We start from the raw sequence: 16,382 nt of genomic DNA on the forward strand, positions 1-16,382 counted from the left end.
GGCCCGGCGGCGCGGGCTGCCTCGGCGGGGCTGGCGGCGGCGGCCACGCTGCGCGCTCCGGCGAAGGGGAGGGGGCTCGGCGGCGGCGGCGGCGGCGGCGGGCCCGGCGGGGGGCAGAGCCAAGAGGCGCGGCGGCGGCGGCGGCGTTGGCGGAGGAGGAGAAGGAGGAGGATGCGGGGGGCTGCGGGCGGCGGCGCGGCCCTGTCCGCAGTGAAGCCCGCGGCGCCCAAGGTGCAGGGAGTGGCCGTCGCCTTCTGCGCGCATCATTCCTGAGATGGCGGCGGCGGCGCGGCAGCGGCTCGGAGAGCCCGGGAGGGGCCAGCCGGGCGCGGGCTGAGCCCCGCCGGCCGGGAGCTCGCCCGAGGGCCCGCGCGGCGGCAGAACCCGGGCCGGGCGGCCTGGGGAGCGGCGAGGCCGGGAGGAGCCCCGGAGCGGAGCGCACGGCCTGGAGAGGCCGCGATGGCGAACGCTAGCGAGCCGGGCGGCGGTGGCGGCGGCGGCGGCGGCGGCGAGGCGGCCGCCCTGGGCCTCAAGCTGGCCACGCTCAGCCTGCTGCTGTGCGTGAGCCTGGCGGGCAACGTGCTGTTCGCGCTGCTCATCGTGCGGGAGCGCAGCCTGCACCGCGCCCCGTACTACCTGCTGCTCGACCTGTGCCTGGCCGACGGGCTGCGCGCGCTCGCCTGCCTCCCGGCCGTCATGCTGGCGGCGCGGCGTGCGGCGGCCGCGGCGGGAGCGCCGCCGGGCGCGCTGGGCTGCAAGCTCCTCGCCTTTCTGGCCGCGCTCTTCTGCTTCCACGCCGCCTTCCTGCTGCTCGGCGTGGGCGTCACCCGCTACCTGGCCATAGCGCACCACCGCTTCTACGCCGAACGCCTGGCCGGCTGGCCGTGCGCCGCCATGCTGGTGTGCGCCGCCTGGGCGCTGGCGCTGGCCGCGGCCTTCCCGCCCGTGCTGGACGGCGGCGGCGGCGACGACGAGGACGCGCCGTGCGCCCTGGAGCAGCGGCCCGACGGCGCCCCCGGCGCGCTCGGCTTCTTGCTGCTTCTGGCCGTGGTCGTGGGCGCCACGCACCTCGTCTACCTCCGCCTGCTCTTCTTCATCCATGACCGCCGCAAGATGCGGCCCGCGCGCCTCGTGCCCGCCGTCAGCCACGACTGGACCTTCCACGGCCCCGGCGCCACCGGCCAGGCGGCCGCCAACTGGACAGCGGGCTTCGGCCGCGGGCCCACGCCGCCAGCGCTCGTGGGCATCCGGCCCGCGGGGCCTGGCCGCGGCGCGCGCCGCCTCCTGGTGCTCGAGGAGTTCAAGACGGAGAAGAGGCTGTGCAAGATGTTCTATGCCGTCACCTTGCTCTTCCTGCTGCTCTGGGGGCCCTACGTCGTGGCCAGTTACCTGCGGGTCTTGGTGCGGCCCGGCGCCGTCCCCCAGGCCTACCTGACGGCCTCCGTGTGGCTGACCTTCGCCCAGGCCGGCATCAACCCTGTCGTGTGCTTCCTCTTTAACAGGGAGCTGAGGGACTGCTTCAGGGCCCAGTTCCCCTGCTGTCAGAGCCCCCAGACCACCCAGGCCTCTCTCCCCTGCGACCTGAAAGGCATTGGCTTATGAGGGGCTCGCCAGCCACGTACGCCTCACCCAGCCTTTCCCTTTGGTTCAGACAGTGATGTCGTCTCCCCCCTTTCTGCCCCCTTATTAATTTTCTAAGCTGCCTTCGAAATGACTCTCAACGTGGATAAGCACTTGGATTGTACAGAGAGACTACTTTTTCGGGGGTGGGGAGGGATGGGTTTCGATGTTCCAGCCCCACCCCAGCTCCGTGCATTTGTCCTACTTAGTATATTTTCATCCTGACAATAGGCCTTGGAGTCTGTACTGGTACTGACTGACGTATTTTATTCCATGTGTTCCTTTTTTTTTTTTTTAATAAAGGCTAAACTAATTTTCTTCGTGCAACGTTTCCTAAAGACCATGGCCAGTTTTCTACAGAAGCTATTTTTGACAACCTCAAGTGGCATTACATTTTGCAGTGAAGTAGAGAAACCTAGGGGGACTTCACAAGTTTGATTTCTTGAGGGTCTTCTGTTGGAAGCAGAAGAAAGGGGGGAAATTGTCTTAAGTTCCCTCTGAATTGCCGGCCGTGGGGTCAGTTGCGCTGCCCTGGTTCGTTGAACTTTGTTCCGTCTTGATAATGAATTTAAAGAGCAGAAATGGGAGGGTAAAGTAGCAAGGCAGTGTTTTTTTAAGCAGTAACAAGTAACAAGATTTGTTTCCTACCTTACTTTGTACAACTAGAAAATATACATCAGCAACCACTGCTCTCTGTATTATACCAATCTTGAGTGGAAACATTTCTGTAAAATTGTAACTTTTAAAAGAGTAAAAGTGTTTTGGTTAGTGATGGTGTGGAGAATATACAGTATTGCATGTTTTTGTACTGATTGTGGTTCACGGATTGGGAAGGCTCTGAGAAGCAGAGTATGAATCAGAATTGCTTAGGTATTTTTTGCCAATAACAATTAAAATACGTTTATGGAAGCAGCTTGTGCTTTGAGAAGCCCAGTTTTATTCTGTCTTATGAAACTAATTTCCACTTTGAAAACTGTTCTTCTTTTGTTCACGGCATAAATGAATGGAATAAAATGATACTCTACTTCTACAAGACAAAGCATTTCCTTAAAATGTTTGCTATGTTAAGCTGTGCTGTTCATCTGATGGATATTTTAAATTAATAATGACAACCATAATTTTAAATACTTGTTAGACACATTGTAATCTTAAATGGAAAGACTAAATTCTGCAAGTACTGTATAATATTTTTTGCTTATAATGCTACATTTTTATTAATGTACCTTCTGTTTTGAGGATTTATATCTGTATTTCTCTTTGCATTATACAAATATACCAGTATTTTCATTCTGGAGTGGTTTTTTGTTGCTGTTGTTTGAGGCTGTGACTGGTACTAAGACACTTCTAAATATGGTATTCATGTTCCATTATCCTTTTAGTGCATGCCTGTTTAGCTTAGTTGACCATCAGCATATTTAAGACATTTGGAGTCTTGTTAACTTAAAATGCAAGATAAAAATCTACAAATCTTCTCTTTAAAGGAAAGAAACAGTAGATGTATATACTGCTTTTATAACTTTTTTTATGAACATACAAAATATGAGTGTGAGCATTTTGATAAAAACAAATAAGGGTGCAATAAATATATTGCAATTTACTATAGTTGAGCATAATAAGAACTATTAATGTTCAGTCCCAGAGGGTTAAGTCATAATAAGAGGGGGTGGCCAATTTATCTCTGACAAACACATTATTTTGTCTATAGAAGACAGTCTGTGAAGACAGTCTCATATTTGGAAAATATGAGTAAATATTACCCTATTTCTCCCCAGCTCATGAGACCAAATAGATGTTAATTATCCAAGGGCCGCTTGTCAGAAATCTCAGCTAACCTGAAGACAGAGAGGCCCGGGAAGTAAACCTCATCCAACCCCCCCATCCACCCTAGTGACCCAAGTTAAAAAAAAAAAAATCACCAAGCCCATGTGATTTTCAGAATATTTCGTACCTAGCACAGCTCAGGGACCAAGTCATCTGACTCCTGAACACATCCAGCCTTACATAGCAGACTGACTGTTGAAACAACCTGTTGGCCCTATATACGTGGCTTTGAGTTCACGGATATTTTTTTTCATAGGAGAATCCATAAGCGAGTGATTCTCAAATTTTAGTATTCATTAGAATTACATGAAGTGCTTACAGCATCCAGAGATTCTTATTAGGAGGGGCTGAGGTTGGACCCAAGAAAGAACATCTTTAAGAAGTACACCAGTTGGCTGGAGAGATACCAATATGCCTTTGTGTTCAGACATAAGATGTACTTTAGATGCCATGTCTACAAACTGGGTTATCTGGTTTTGGTTTTGTTGTGTATTATTCTGATTAGATGGATGGTTTCTAATGAGATTTCAGGTGAAGAGTAATGAGAAATGACAGCCAGGTGTAAAGGGAACAGAAGAACAGAGGCAGAGAAATGAGCTGTCTATGGGAAAAGTGTGTAGAGGCAAAAAGCCCCTCACACCTCAACAGCTTTTTGGATCAATGAATCTATTAACATGTACTTTGACTGCTAATTATATCAATAAAACATCACCAAGAAAAAGTTTAGTTGTGTTTCAGAATACTCTACTCATTTTACCAGGACAGGTACAAGGTCTTTGGGGAAGACTTCTATTAAACTAGCTTATTTGTTTATTTGGGAAGTTAATTTAGCACATCTCCACCCTTCTCCCCGCCCCTCCCCGGGATAAACAAGTTGCCACTGCACTTGAAGCAATAGAAAATAGATTTCTTGTATATAAACCTTCACCAGCATGTCCTGGCATGGAACTATTGGGTCAAAAATAAGAATTTTTAGGTGTTTTGATATCATTGTGTCTAAAAGCTTTGCAGAAAAAGGATTATCTATTTACGTTTCCACCTGTGTTCCTTTTTGAAAAAATGAAATATCTCAAGTGGGAAAGCACGTAACAAGTCAATACCCATAATGACAATAATCTCTGTATCCATTATCCAGCCTTGACAAATCTTGTCAGTTCTGCCATATTGGTTTGCACTGCCCTTTTCTTTCCTTGACCTTTTCTCTTCTTCCTTTGTTCCTCTTCTCTTATTCCCTTCCTCCATCCTCCCCTCCCTCCCTTTCCTTTCTTCCTTTCTTTCCTTTTTTCCCTTTCTCTTTTTAAGAGAAATAAAACACGACACCATTATTTTTGCCAAGTCTGGTCTCACCACCACCCCCTCCCTTCTCAAACGTCCTGACCACTAAGAGATAAAAGGATCCTGGGTCCTAGGGCTGACTTAGGGGTTCATTTTGCAGGGGGGTGATTGGACGGGCAGGATCAGGTCTATCCATTTTGGTCTTTCTAAGGCCTACAGGATGGAGCGCAAACGTCTTTGCCCGCCACAGAAGGCCTTTCATCGTCCGGCCCCTCCATGCCCCTGGCCTCACCCTCTCTGTGCATTTCCATCTCTTTCTTCTCTGATGACCTTTGTATAAGCTCTCCTTGGAAAGCCCTTGTCCCCTTCTCTGTCTGGGAATCCTTCACCAACCCCTCCAGAGTAGAGGCAATATTCACAATATTTAAGAACTGGGATGGCGGAGGCATAACTCTCCTGTACGTCTGTACCCCTGGGTCCTGGCTAACCATCAAGTTTGCGCGGGCCCCAGATCCAAGACTTCTGTGCAAGCCTTTCTTGGCCCAGCCACTCCTCCTCTGGGCTTTCCTGGCACATTGTGTTTACCTGCATGGATCCTCCTGCATGCCCATGGCTCCCAGCTCCCTTAGGTCTCACCTCTTCCCATTCCTTTCCCAGGCCCTGTCTTCCAGCCCCTCCATCACTGCCAGATCATACTGTGTCATACCAACATGGCTTTACATGTATTGTTCCTTGTGTCCAAAGTCCTCACTCCCTCCTTCACCAACTCAATTGCTACTAAGCCTTCAGATGTAAGGGATGAATTCCTAGACATAAGGGGTGAACTAGCCTCCACAGAGGGGGAGATCATTCTAGGGCAGACCCTACAAAATTTTCAAGTCTCCAAACCTATGCATTAGATCTGAGTGCCATGGTGGGTTGAGTAGCAAACGTACTGTCTTACTGGCATTTTGAGTTGTCTTTGCACTGAAGTGGCTGAGGTTATAAAATGTAGTGGATGCAGAATACCATTCTCTTGCAGATGTGTCATTCTTTGTCACCTGCCAAGAGTACTTAGTTTCAGGATCCCCTCCATGAGGGGTAAAGGAGGTAATGGGAAACCTTCTCTACGCACCCACATTCTAGACCACTGTTGCACTATTATTTAGCTGCTTCTGGAGTGAATGGAAGTTAAAGCAAAATTGATCTGAGTCCAAGGGGTTCTTTATGCCTTTTGTCCAACTTAGTTAGGCAAGACTTTTGGGGTCCAACCCAGCCCATGAATAAAGCTCTCTTGTCCCTCCACCCCCCACACACACCACTTCCTTTCTTTTGGGATGCTTTTGGTGAGGATTAGATGCTTGGAGCCACAGCATCCGTCTTGCAACCATGAGAAAAGATACTGTCAACACAGTGAAGGTAGCAGACCAGAAAGATAAAAAAAAAAAAAAAAAGCAGGCATCTATTTTTAACATTGTTGAGCTGCTTAACCAAACAAACAACCTCATATCTATAGACTTCTGGTCTTGGAATAAAAACTACTATTGCTTCAGGCATTAATATTCAGTGATTCAGGCACTAATATTGTGGCTTTTTGAAGTAACAATTAACTGCAACATATTAAAATATTTAATTAAAATATTCAATTCCCTCCACTCCTTTGACAGGTATACTAGATATCCTGGAACTGTATTTACAAAGTCAAAAAAATTAGACTTATTTAATTCACCCTTTCCAACTATTGGGTCATTCAGCCTGCTGTTAACTGTGAAATTAACCTGCCTCTGGAAAAAGTAGATTTGACTTGATTTCTTAGAATGAAATACATTTGGAAGATTAAAAAGATACCTATTACTAGGCTGGTTTTTGATCAGTGTATGTTTAAGATTTTGATTTCGTAAGTCTAGCTACAAGAAAATGGAAAACCACTTGAATGAATCCATCTACAGTAATCAATAGGTATTGTAAGCTAATAAGCTAGTTTCTGTGTTGGGCAGTGCAGGAGGACACAGGGGTATTGTTCTCTTGCTAATGAGTTAGCAAGCTAAGTGGAGAAACCTGGCAAACATGCCCCAAACCACAAATCAAGTCAGAACATAATATATGCCAAAAGCGAGATCTAGATAGTTTGGGTATAATGAGGAGATCAGACATCATAATCAATTGTCTGAGACAGGCCCTAGGCATTCTATCTCTGGTGACCCAAGTGAAGAATGCAGGAAAGACCAGAAGACTGGAACAAAAATTGTCCAGTTTCCATCTTCCCCTTCCTCTCAGGTTCTTACGTTACCTTCTGACTCCCACATCCTCCCAACTCTGGTGTCCATTTTTAAAGTAAATCCCTCTAGGGGCACCTGGGTGGCTCAGTCGGTTAAGCGTCTGCCTTTGGTTCAGGTCATGATCTCAGGGTCCTGGGATAGAGCTTGTGCTCTCTCTCTGTCTCAAATTAGTAAGTAAAATCTTAAAAAAAAAAATAAAGTAAATCACTCCAAGTGAAATAAAACCACCTAATTCTCTCCTCAGCATTTTCTGTTCCACTTCTCTCTGAATATTCAAGGGTCAGTAAAGAATGTGGTCATTTTAATGGAGTAAGTTCGTTACACAAAATCTTGCCTCAAGGAGAGCCAGCAAAGACATTATTGATTAGAAGAGTCAGAACTTAATAGAAATCAAACAGGTAGTCTTTAAGAAGACCATTTCACTTCCCTCCCAAAAGAAGAACTAGAAGCAGCAGGTTTACCCTACAGAAAAGGGTATTTTGTGCTTTTGGTCAAGGAAAAGGGAGGGGGAGAGACTTACTAGGTGTTTAACTCATTCTGTGTCCTGGTTGCAGTTATGTCAAATAAAGAAACAGCTTGAAATTTATGTCTACAAGTCCCGAGTCTTGAAGTCACCTCAAATTACAAAGTGAAAACATGCAAAACTATTTTAAGTTGCAATGTCAAGGCATAAATGCAATTCTCTTACTTCTCAGTAACATTAGGGAGACAGGTACATTAAAGCTATTATTATTTGGCTTCTAGGAGGAATAATTTAGTCATTTATAAATTAAGATTTAAGTGGTCAGTCTACGCTAGGTGGAGAACATGTGAACTGTTGGTTAAGTGTATGTTTTAAAATTTCCCCGATTCATTTCTATTACCTGAATTATGCCAGTCTGGGAAGCTTTCTAGGACGGGAAATCTTATTTTCTCCCAGGCTCTGATATCTGAGAAGCACACACTGTTTTTTGGTTAGGACCTGTGTTGGAACGTGGAGAGTGCAATAAACGGTTTCATTTTCTTGATATACAGATGTGCTGCAATTTCAAAAGGCTTTGAAAAATTATTAAAGTTTCAATGCTGACTTAATACATGCCTTATTAGAATATTCTCTAGAGATCATGAAATGTAAAATGCATGAGGCAATGAAAATTTTCCTTGTCTTTTTCATGTAACATATTTATTTTTTTCCCCTTTTATTCCTCCATATATTTCCCCCATGTATTTCCTGAGCACTGACCAATTTGCATAGCAGTGTACTTGGTAGAAGAGGAAGAAGGAGAGAAGATAGGGAGGAACCTGTCACAGGTATTCATTCGGCAGAGTGACATAAAGAGTGAAACTGTACAGTGTGTAATTCTTTCAACCCACAGTCACGAGCCATTTAATTAGCATATCTATCTTGAGGAATTATGGGATACCCTGAGCTATTTCTAGAATTTGATTTGCATAATTGTTCTAATCCTTTATGAGTATGGTAACATGTGGTCTGACAAAAGATTTTTTAAATTTCTAAGTTACCTTATAAGTTTTATAAAGGTATTAGAATTAAACACCTTTAGATATATATTTAATAACCTGCCTCCTATTGAAAGGAACACAATTATACAAAGGCATAATTAGTCTTCCGCTAATGGCATATTACTTTACTACCTGAAAAAACAGCTTTGTTCACTGAAAGTTTGTCATTTAAAGTTTTTACCTAGCACCTTTTGGTGAGATTAAAATTCACTTAAACATCCTAAGAAAATTTACAGTTGTAATGGACCTCAGTGACATTCCCTGTCTCCAAGATTTCTTAATCCATGGGTAGATGACATATTTGAGTTAAGAACAGTGGCAACAAGAAAAGGATTTACACGTTTTCTTTGGTTTGGAATATTAATAGTCTCATGACCAAAGTATCTAAGTAAGTTTAACTATTTCAGATTTGAAGATTCCTCTTCCATTTGGTTATCAGGTTCTTGTTAAGATATTATTTCAGGACTGGGATGAAGAGGAAAACCCCAATTTGGATGTTTGAACACTGACTGCTCTCAAGCCTCACATTCCCTTTATTTTTTGCCCTGCAGCTGGATTATCCAGCCCCGGCAGGTAGGAATTCTCAGGCTGGCCCCGCCTCTTGGCACAATCAAAGCTAAAACCATCCAAACCACCTGCCTACTGCCACCTGGACTGACTTATACCTGTTCTACTCTCGCCAGAAAAATCCCATGATATGAGTAATAAACCTTGCCACATCCTTTGGGGGGTGTGCCATCATCAGTCCCAAAATGCAAATCAGTTTTGGGTAGGGGGTTGATCCCACTCTCTGCAGGACAGTCACTAAAGGAAAACACAGAAACAGTGTTTTGAAGATCACAGAATCCAGTATAAAGTACAACAAAACAATGCACTTTTAAAAAAGAATGACTCCATTTATATTGGTTAGGGCAGAGGTGTTTTACAGAGACCCAAAATAAGAGCGGCTTATTTCTCTGGTTCTGGATGACCATTTCAGGACATCATCCAGTGACCTGGCTAGTGGGTCAGCTCTACTCTCTTCCCCAAGTGCCTTCCACTCTGGGCCTAAAGTAGCCAGATTCATTGTTCCATCTCCCTGTTGGGGAGGAAGTGGAGGGCACTTCTTTTAAGCAAGTGAGGCAGAGGACTTCTGTTCATATTCCATTGCTAAGAACTTATTCATATGGTCACACCTGGCCAAGGGCTACTGGTAAACTAATCTCTAGATGTCTAGATGAGTGGCCATGTGCCTAGCTAAAACTTTTGGTGGTGAGAGGGAGGAGGAGGAGGTGGAAGAGGAAAGAGAGAGAGAGAGAGAGAAAAGAAGGAAAAGAGAAAAAGAAAGAAAGAAAGAAAGAAAGAAAGAAAGAAAGAAAGAAAGAAAGAAAGAAAGAAAGAAAGAAAGAAAGAAAGAGGAGAGAGAGAATGTGAGAATGAAGGAATGAATTATGGAAGATCGAGTCCACCAGCCAAGTCTTCCATTCAAAGATTTTCCCCCTCCTAACCAAATCCAGGAAAATTAACAGAGAATATTAACATTTGCTGTCCAATGGACTATTGGTTGTAGACAACATTCAACTCCCCAGAACCCAAGCCCAACACCATAGTTCGCTATAGTCTGCAATATTCTTCTGTGAGTCTTTTACTTTGAGCAGCAAATATTTTCTTTTAAAATTTTATACAGGAGCAAATATTCTTTCATATAGTCACTTTCTGGGCCTGAAATATTTTGCTCCTCCATTTTGAACTCCAACTTGGGATTTCAAAAATACATCTCAAGAGTAAATATTTCAGGGCACAGGCTGGTCAGTGAAAGGAGCTTAGCAAGATCCAAGCAGAGAGGGGCCATGAAAAGAAAAAGGATTGCTACCATTGGTAACACACAAGACTGTGGCTGTCTTTATCTATCAGGAACCAAACTGATGTGCTTCAAGACAACACAGGAGAGTCGGAGGTCCTGGGGGGAGGGGTGGTGGAGCAAAGTTGGCATTGAGATGGGAACTGTTGTTAAGATACCAGAGATGAATCTATGGAGGCTGTCTTATAAAATTTTGCTTACTTTTATGTTTACAAATTTCCATAATAAAAAGTTTTTGTTTTGCCGGGATGAGCCACATACACTCAAGCCAGCCTCAGCCCTGCCTATAGGGAACAGGTCCATTCCCAGTTGCACTGAGAAAACTCAATTTGGGAAGCTTCTCAATTGCTATTCAAATCTAACTTAATACAAAAACACAGTCTTCTCCAAATTTTTCTTGTTAGCTTTTGAGTTTCAGCAACACAAACGTTTTTCATAAATTATATCACAGTTTAATCAAGATGGTGAAAATCTGGATTTAAACAATGTGGAAATTTACTCCAAAGTGCACTCTAAAGCTGTGAAATCTTTCATCTGCGACTGAGGTTATTTTATCTGAGCCCTTTGTCTTAAGCTTTAAAGAGAGGCTCATAAAAAAATGGCTTACTTGAAACCGGAAACTATAGAGCTGATGTACAACTGACAACTCTTTGGTTGGCTATTAAAATGGATCTGATGTTTACCTTTTCATAACTTTGAATTCGAATGATAATTTCTTATTTTCAGAATACCTGTTTTGTAGAGCCCCATTTGAAGGTTTAACTTTTCTTTTAATACTGTCATCTCAAATTTTGTTTGATCCTGAAACAGAATTTATACAGACAGAAAGTATTTTCAGACTAAACCAGTGGCTCTCGCAGGGGGACAATCTACCCCTACCCATTCGCTTGGTCTAGAGACATGTTTGGGTGTGAGAGCTCAGGGGAACTACTGGATCTAGGGCAGCTACTCAACAGCCTATAAAACACAGGACCATCCCTCACAACAAAAAATGGCCTGGCCCCGAATGTCTGGAGTGTCGGTGTTGAGAAATCCTTGATTAAAGTGAGTGAATGCCTGGAAACATCCCCCACAGCTGCCGTTCCAGGGGGCAGGCCATGGTTTTGCCTGGCTGGCACAACTCATGCATGCGTAGGGGCCCCAGGCTTCCCCATAAGGCTGAAGTCCGCCGTGGACACCAGGGTGCGTACCGTGTATGTACATGATATAGATGAGACCATGCCTTTTATCGTTAGAAATCATGATCACACAATGATTTCCCACCTTCTGGCTTCTACTCTCTTGTGGCATATATAGGTTTTATTTAAATGCTTTCTAGTGTGAGTTATTCAGTTACAATTTGCTGCAACATTGGACTTTGTAGAGCCTTTGGATGATTTATGGGCCCAGTAAAATAGAATGAAATCTGGAGATATATGGGAAAGCGGGGCTGGCAGAGGGGGCAGTTTGGAAAACTGTCACCTGGGAGGGTTCCCCTGGAGGAAGAAAGCCCCCTGGCTCCACGCCCTGCCTCAGGGCTAGCGCAAGAGCCCAGGGACAAGCTAGGTCCTGCTCCCCTAACCTAATTCCAAGTAACTTTGAATAGACTTCTCAAATGAGCTATGGAACTGTGGTTAAAACTCTCACATGGGACCCTTCTGTGACTATCCTTCTAGAAACTGTGGTGGGGAAAAAAAATCCCCCAAACAGATTCATTTCTGCTTAAGGATCATAGGAACTTCTGAGGGTGGCAAGAAAAGGCAGACAGCTACTCTCCCCACTTCTAATCTAACTAGAAAGGTGTCTTGCCAAGGGGTGTCCCAGGGAAGCAGCAGCTTTCCTATAGAAGCATATTCCTTTATTCTTTCTCAGTGGCTCTCAAACATGGGTGCACCTTAGAATAAAATAAGTAGTTACAAAAAAAAAAAAAAAATTCTAACACTCCAGCCTCGCCCTAGATGAACTAAGCCTACAATCTCCGAGAGTGATGGATGATGGGAAAAAACAGGAGCAGTACTTCCAGAACAGCATATTAATGACACCTCTAGTTTTGGGAGATGTGTGTTCTGAAAGTGCTCTGATTTGCGGCAGGGGGTGGGGGTTGGGGGGGTAATAAATTTACCTAAGGATTATGTTGTTAAAGATACTAGAAGGAAAATGGTTCTCCTTTGTGCAGAAGGGAACACTGACCATTAACAAACCAGAGGCAAGATGTGGAAGAACCAAAGAAATATTAATTCTGATGATATTACCTGAAATACATGGCCATGTGTTAAAACAGAAAGATCAGAAAAGGTTGTCAATGAATTTTTAAACAGGGATCCTCACTGAACACCAAAAATGTCCTGCTTTTAAAATCGTCCCCAGCTTTAATCTTCTCAAAAATTGAAGTTAGGAAATTCTGAGTGGGATGAAATTTCTGATCTTAAAACCAATGAAGAAGAAAATTGGCTTACGTGTGTGATCTCTCCCTGGACTGACTTTGTAGAGCTCCAACCACAGAACAACACCGAAACGCTGGGAAGGATGAAGGTCTTCAGTTAGATAAGAGGGTCTGTAAGGAAATAGTTTTAGCACAAACTTTCCATGGTTAAAAAAAAAAGAGATGCTTAAAAAAAAAGAGGTTGAAGTCAGAAATGATAGTTTTCATGAAAGTCTGTGTTTGCAAAGAAATCCAAATATCCACTTGAGTTTGGCCAGTAGGTGCTGGCCTGAGATCTATTTCTCTCTTAGAATGGATAAAATCCATTCCCAATATTTACATCAAAGTAGGTTGCTGACTTTAACTTTTTCTTGTGTAAATTCTCACTTTGCCTTACCTTGCAGACATTCTGGCCTATGAAGTCTGGCCACCTTCGGTGAGAGAGCATCCTGGGGATGGGAAGAAACAGTACCACAGTCTTTATAGTGCAAGACTTTGTGAGCTTTGCATACAATTATCTTAAAGAATCTCCATGGAACATGATTATAAGTTTTTTGAAACAATTATGTGAAAAGTGCTAACTTTGGTGACAAGCTAAAAAAAGAAAAAAACTAACCAAATAAAGCTGTACACTAAAAAGGAGTTATTCCCCAATAAAAATAATAACCCAGGGGAGAGGTACCAAATGATAAAGTTCTGTTTTTCTCTGAATGGCAGTGAGCAAGTCAGGAGACACGGTTCTGAGTTTCCCACACACACTCTACCTTCCTTCTCTAGACTACAGTCTACCTCTTTGTAGTGATTTTTTTTTTAATAAGTTGGTATATGTAAAACTAAAATTTTATAAAAGTTTGTTTGATGTTTTTTAACTTGGGGGAAAATGGATGATTGACCCAATCAAGTGTTTACAACTTTTGAAAAAGGGTGTCTCAACCATTATATGAAAGCGACATTTAGCAAAACTCTGTGGTGCGTTTCTTTGCCCACAATTCCACTTGTTGAAGTCGATGTTTTTTTTCCAACAGACTCACTGAGGAATGCTTCTTGCACACAAATGAAATTGAACCAAAAATAATACTTCTATGCCCAGGTATGGTAATGAGTACAGCAAAATCCCATACATTTACAGGACACGTTAGCCCCTAGGGTAAAGTTATATATAACGTGCAACTGTAAGCCTTGGCTGAATAAATAACTACAAAATGGACAAATTTTTCTTTCTTTCTTTTTTTTTTTGCAATGGTTAGTGGGTTGGCATGGTCAAGTTTAGTCAGTTAAACACATTTCATAAGTTGTTTATTTGCGACGTTGATTCCATTTACAATACTTGGAGGGGTTTTTCAAGGTTTCTCATCACCGTTCGGCTAGCACCTAGCCTCCTGCCTAACCACTCGTGATGAACACTGGATCATGATTTGCTGAATCAATACAGTGACATCCCAGGAGTCCATTCCTGATTACAGCCAGTTTTGCACGTCACAATCTTCCTTCATGTTCCAAAACCTCACTGATTTACACATTGTTTTTTGTACGACCTTAAAATTCATGCAAACAGAATTTTCCTGTATGTAAAGTGAACACAAGCACATCCTGTGAGTGCTATCTGACCAACGTTGGGGTCTTTGCCCATTTTAGAATATGAGCTAATAGAAATCTGCTTGTAATAAAAACTGACGACAACTGTGACAAAAATAAGGATATAATATTAAAATAAATCAAATGATATACAATACTGTCATTATTCTGATACAGAATTTTTACACAGCAATATTGATATAGGTACACATGGCAGATGTCAGGTAACCCATTATAAGAGAACTTCTGGTTACAAATGAAGCTTAAATTACAACTTAATACCGATTTTAAAATGGTAACAAGGGTTATGCCAGAATAAAATCAATACTTCCTCTTCAAGTGACATTTTCTGGACCATCTCTAACTGTGAGACTTAAAAAAGAAATAAACTTCATAAAAAGAAAGAGAAACAAATGTACTGTTGTATTGGGGAAGTGTTTTTTTTTTTTTTTAAACCAACCCAAATCTAGAAATAAGGACCAAATTGACTTTCCATTCCCTCTGGACTCACTCAAACCTGTCACACAGCCAACCTGAAGGCACAGGTTCCGTGAAAGTTTGGAAGCACCCCAACCTCTACTCCATCTAGGAGAAGTCTGGAGTGTCTAGTTCAACTACACACCGTTCACTGTTTAAGTATCAGGCAAAAAGCTTGATTCTCAACAGTAATTCTGCCAGCAAATTAGAGGAGATCAGTAACCCCGCCCCCCACTTTAAAATGCAAAAGGACTGGTGAGGGAAATGGTGAAAAATAAAGTGAGAGCCTTAAAATTCTTTGAGGAGAGAAAAGAGACCTTAGGGTGTGTGTGTGTGTGTGTGTGTGTGTGTGTGTGTGTGTGTGGTGGGCAGGGCTGGGGGGAGGGGTGGTTTGAGAAAAAAGTTTCCGTGACAAAGTAACAAATTCTTATTCTCCTCATTTTTGTGAAAATGGGTGAGTTATTGGCATTAAAAGAGCCAAGCCAAACCAAAACACAAACAGGGAAATGAGAACCGGTTCCATAATGCCCTGCACTTTACATTCGTATCCAAAATTAAAATCCTCTTTCAATTAAAAAAAAAAAAGTCATTTAAACATCAAAGATAGAAATGTTACTTGGATAGTTGAGAAAGCAACAGCATTTCTTTCTGGCATATTATTTGTTTGGCACAATCACAAGTAAATAGACTTTACAGACATCATGTGGCTGTTCACATTTAAAGTTTCTACTCTCAAGTGATTACTTTCGGGCTAAACAAATAAATCGATTAAATGAAGTCCGTAAACAGGCTAAGCCCGGCATACATGGACATGTGTGATGCATTCTCCGCCCAAAAAATGGAACCTAAGATAAAAGAAGAAAACTGAATCAGAGCAGGAAATGTTAAAAAAACATAAACAAAAAACTATTCTTGAGAAATGTCTTTGAATAAGAACAGCTAGTGTTATACTGAGTGTTAACTCTTCATCAAGCAATACACTTGGCATTTTATTATCCTTCTTCAACCCATAACCGCTCTGTGAACATGACAAATGCTTTCATTATACCCATTTTACAGGTGAGAGACCGAGACACAGAGAGATTAGCAACTGGCCCAAGCTCACAGACCCAGAACTTGAAGCTTGGCTGGCAGCTGGACCAGAGAGACAAAGCTTTTGACCACCAAGCTATACTGCCTTTTACTTCTTCATTTTAATTCTTTTTATAGCATCCTACTAATGAAGCTCCTTAAGGAGGGCATGACATTAAGGGTATGACCGCAGTGATGAGAAAATATGAAGTCACTGACAATGAGCAATATATAAACTCACACGTTTGCACACAGATGGCAGAAGGGGTCAAAATTCTGGGGAGTGTGGATAGGGGAAGAACAAAAGGGAAATTAGGGAAGGAGGCAAGCTTGAGTCACAGAAAAGGAACAAACTAAACCCTGGCCTAGGGAGAGCCAGCAGAGAAAGGTCGGCTTCATTCCAAGAGTCATCCAAGTGGTATTTCTAAGTCTTGCCCATGCCACCAATGAAGAAGGGTTGAGGAGGGTCAACCAGCAACTGGCATGGTGGGCCTTTCAGGGGAGTCCCTCAAAATACGTACACGTTCCAGAGGCAAAGAAC

The 16,382-nt window shown here is 43.3% G+C and overlaps 2 protein-coding genes across 4 annotated transcripts in view; one reads left to right on the forward strand and one right to left on the reverse strand.

Annotated features, from left to right (window-relative positions):
* The window catches only part of PROK2 (prokineticin 2), a 96,155-nt gene that overhangs the window by 68,072 nt on the left and 11,701 nt on the right, over positions 1 to 16,382 (reverse strand). For 2 of the 3 annotated variants that reach the window (XM_025885556.2, XM_025885555.2), the window contains one exon: positions 13,998 to 15,615. In XM_025885556.2, the coding sequence (XP_025741341.2) occupies positions 15,511 to 15,615 (105 nt within the window). In that variant the 3' untranslated portion in view covers positions 13,998 to 15,510. Of the gene's footprint in view, positions 1 to 13,115; positions 13,168 to 13,997; positions 15,616 to 16,382 lie in introns of those variants that run through there. The other variant, XM_025884867.2, reaches the window with a different exon arrangement.
* On the forward strand, positions 323 to 2,918 carry GPR27 (G protein-coupled receptor 27). Its single transcript, XM_025885397.2, has one exon. It carries the CDS (start codon positions 460 to 462, stop codon positions 1,600 to 1,602), a length of 1,143 nt encoding a protein of 380 aa, XP_025741182.1. The 5' UTR covers positions 323 to 459; the 3' UTR covers positions 1,603 to 2,918.

The sequence above is a fragment of the Callorhinus ursinus genome, unplaced genomic scaffold, assembly GCF_003265705.2.
Source record: "Callorhinus ursinus isolate GAN/ISIS: 27379988/994484 unplaced genomic scaffold, GSC_fseal_2.0 scaffold15, whole genome shotgun sequence".
NCBI lineage: Eukaryota > Metazoa > Chordata > Mammalia > Carnivora > Otariidae > Callorhinus > Callorhinus ursinus.

Coding starts and splice junctions, on each gene's coding strand:
- GPR27 (XM_025885397.2), top strand. CDS start 460: ATGGCGAACGCTAGCGAGCCGGGCGGCGGTGGCGGCGGCGGCGGCGGC.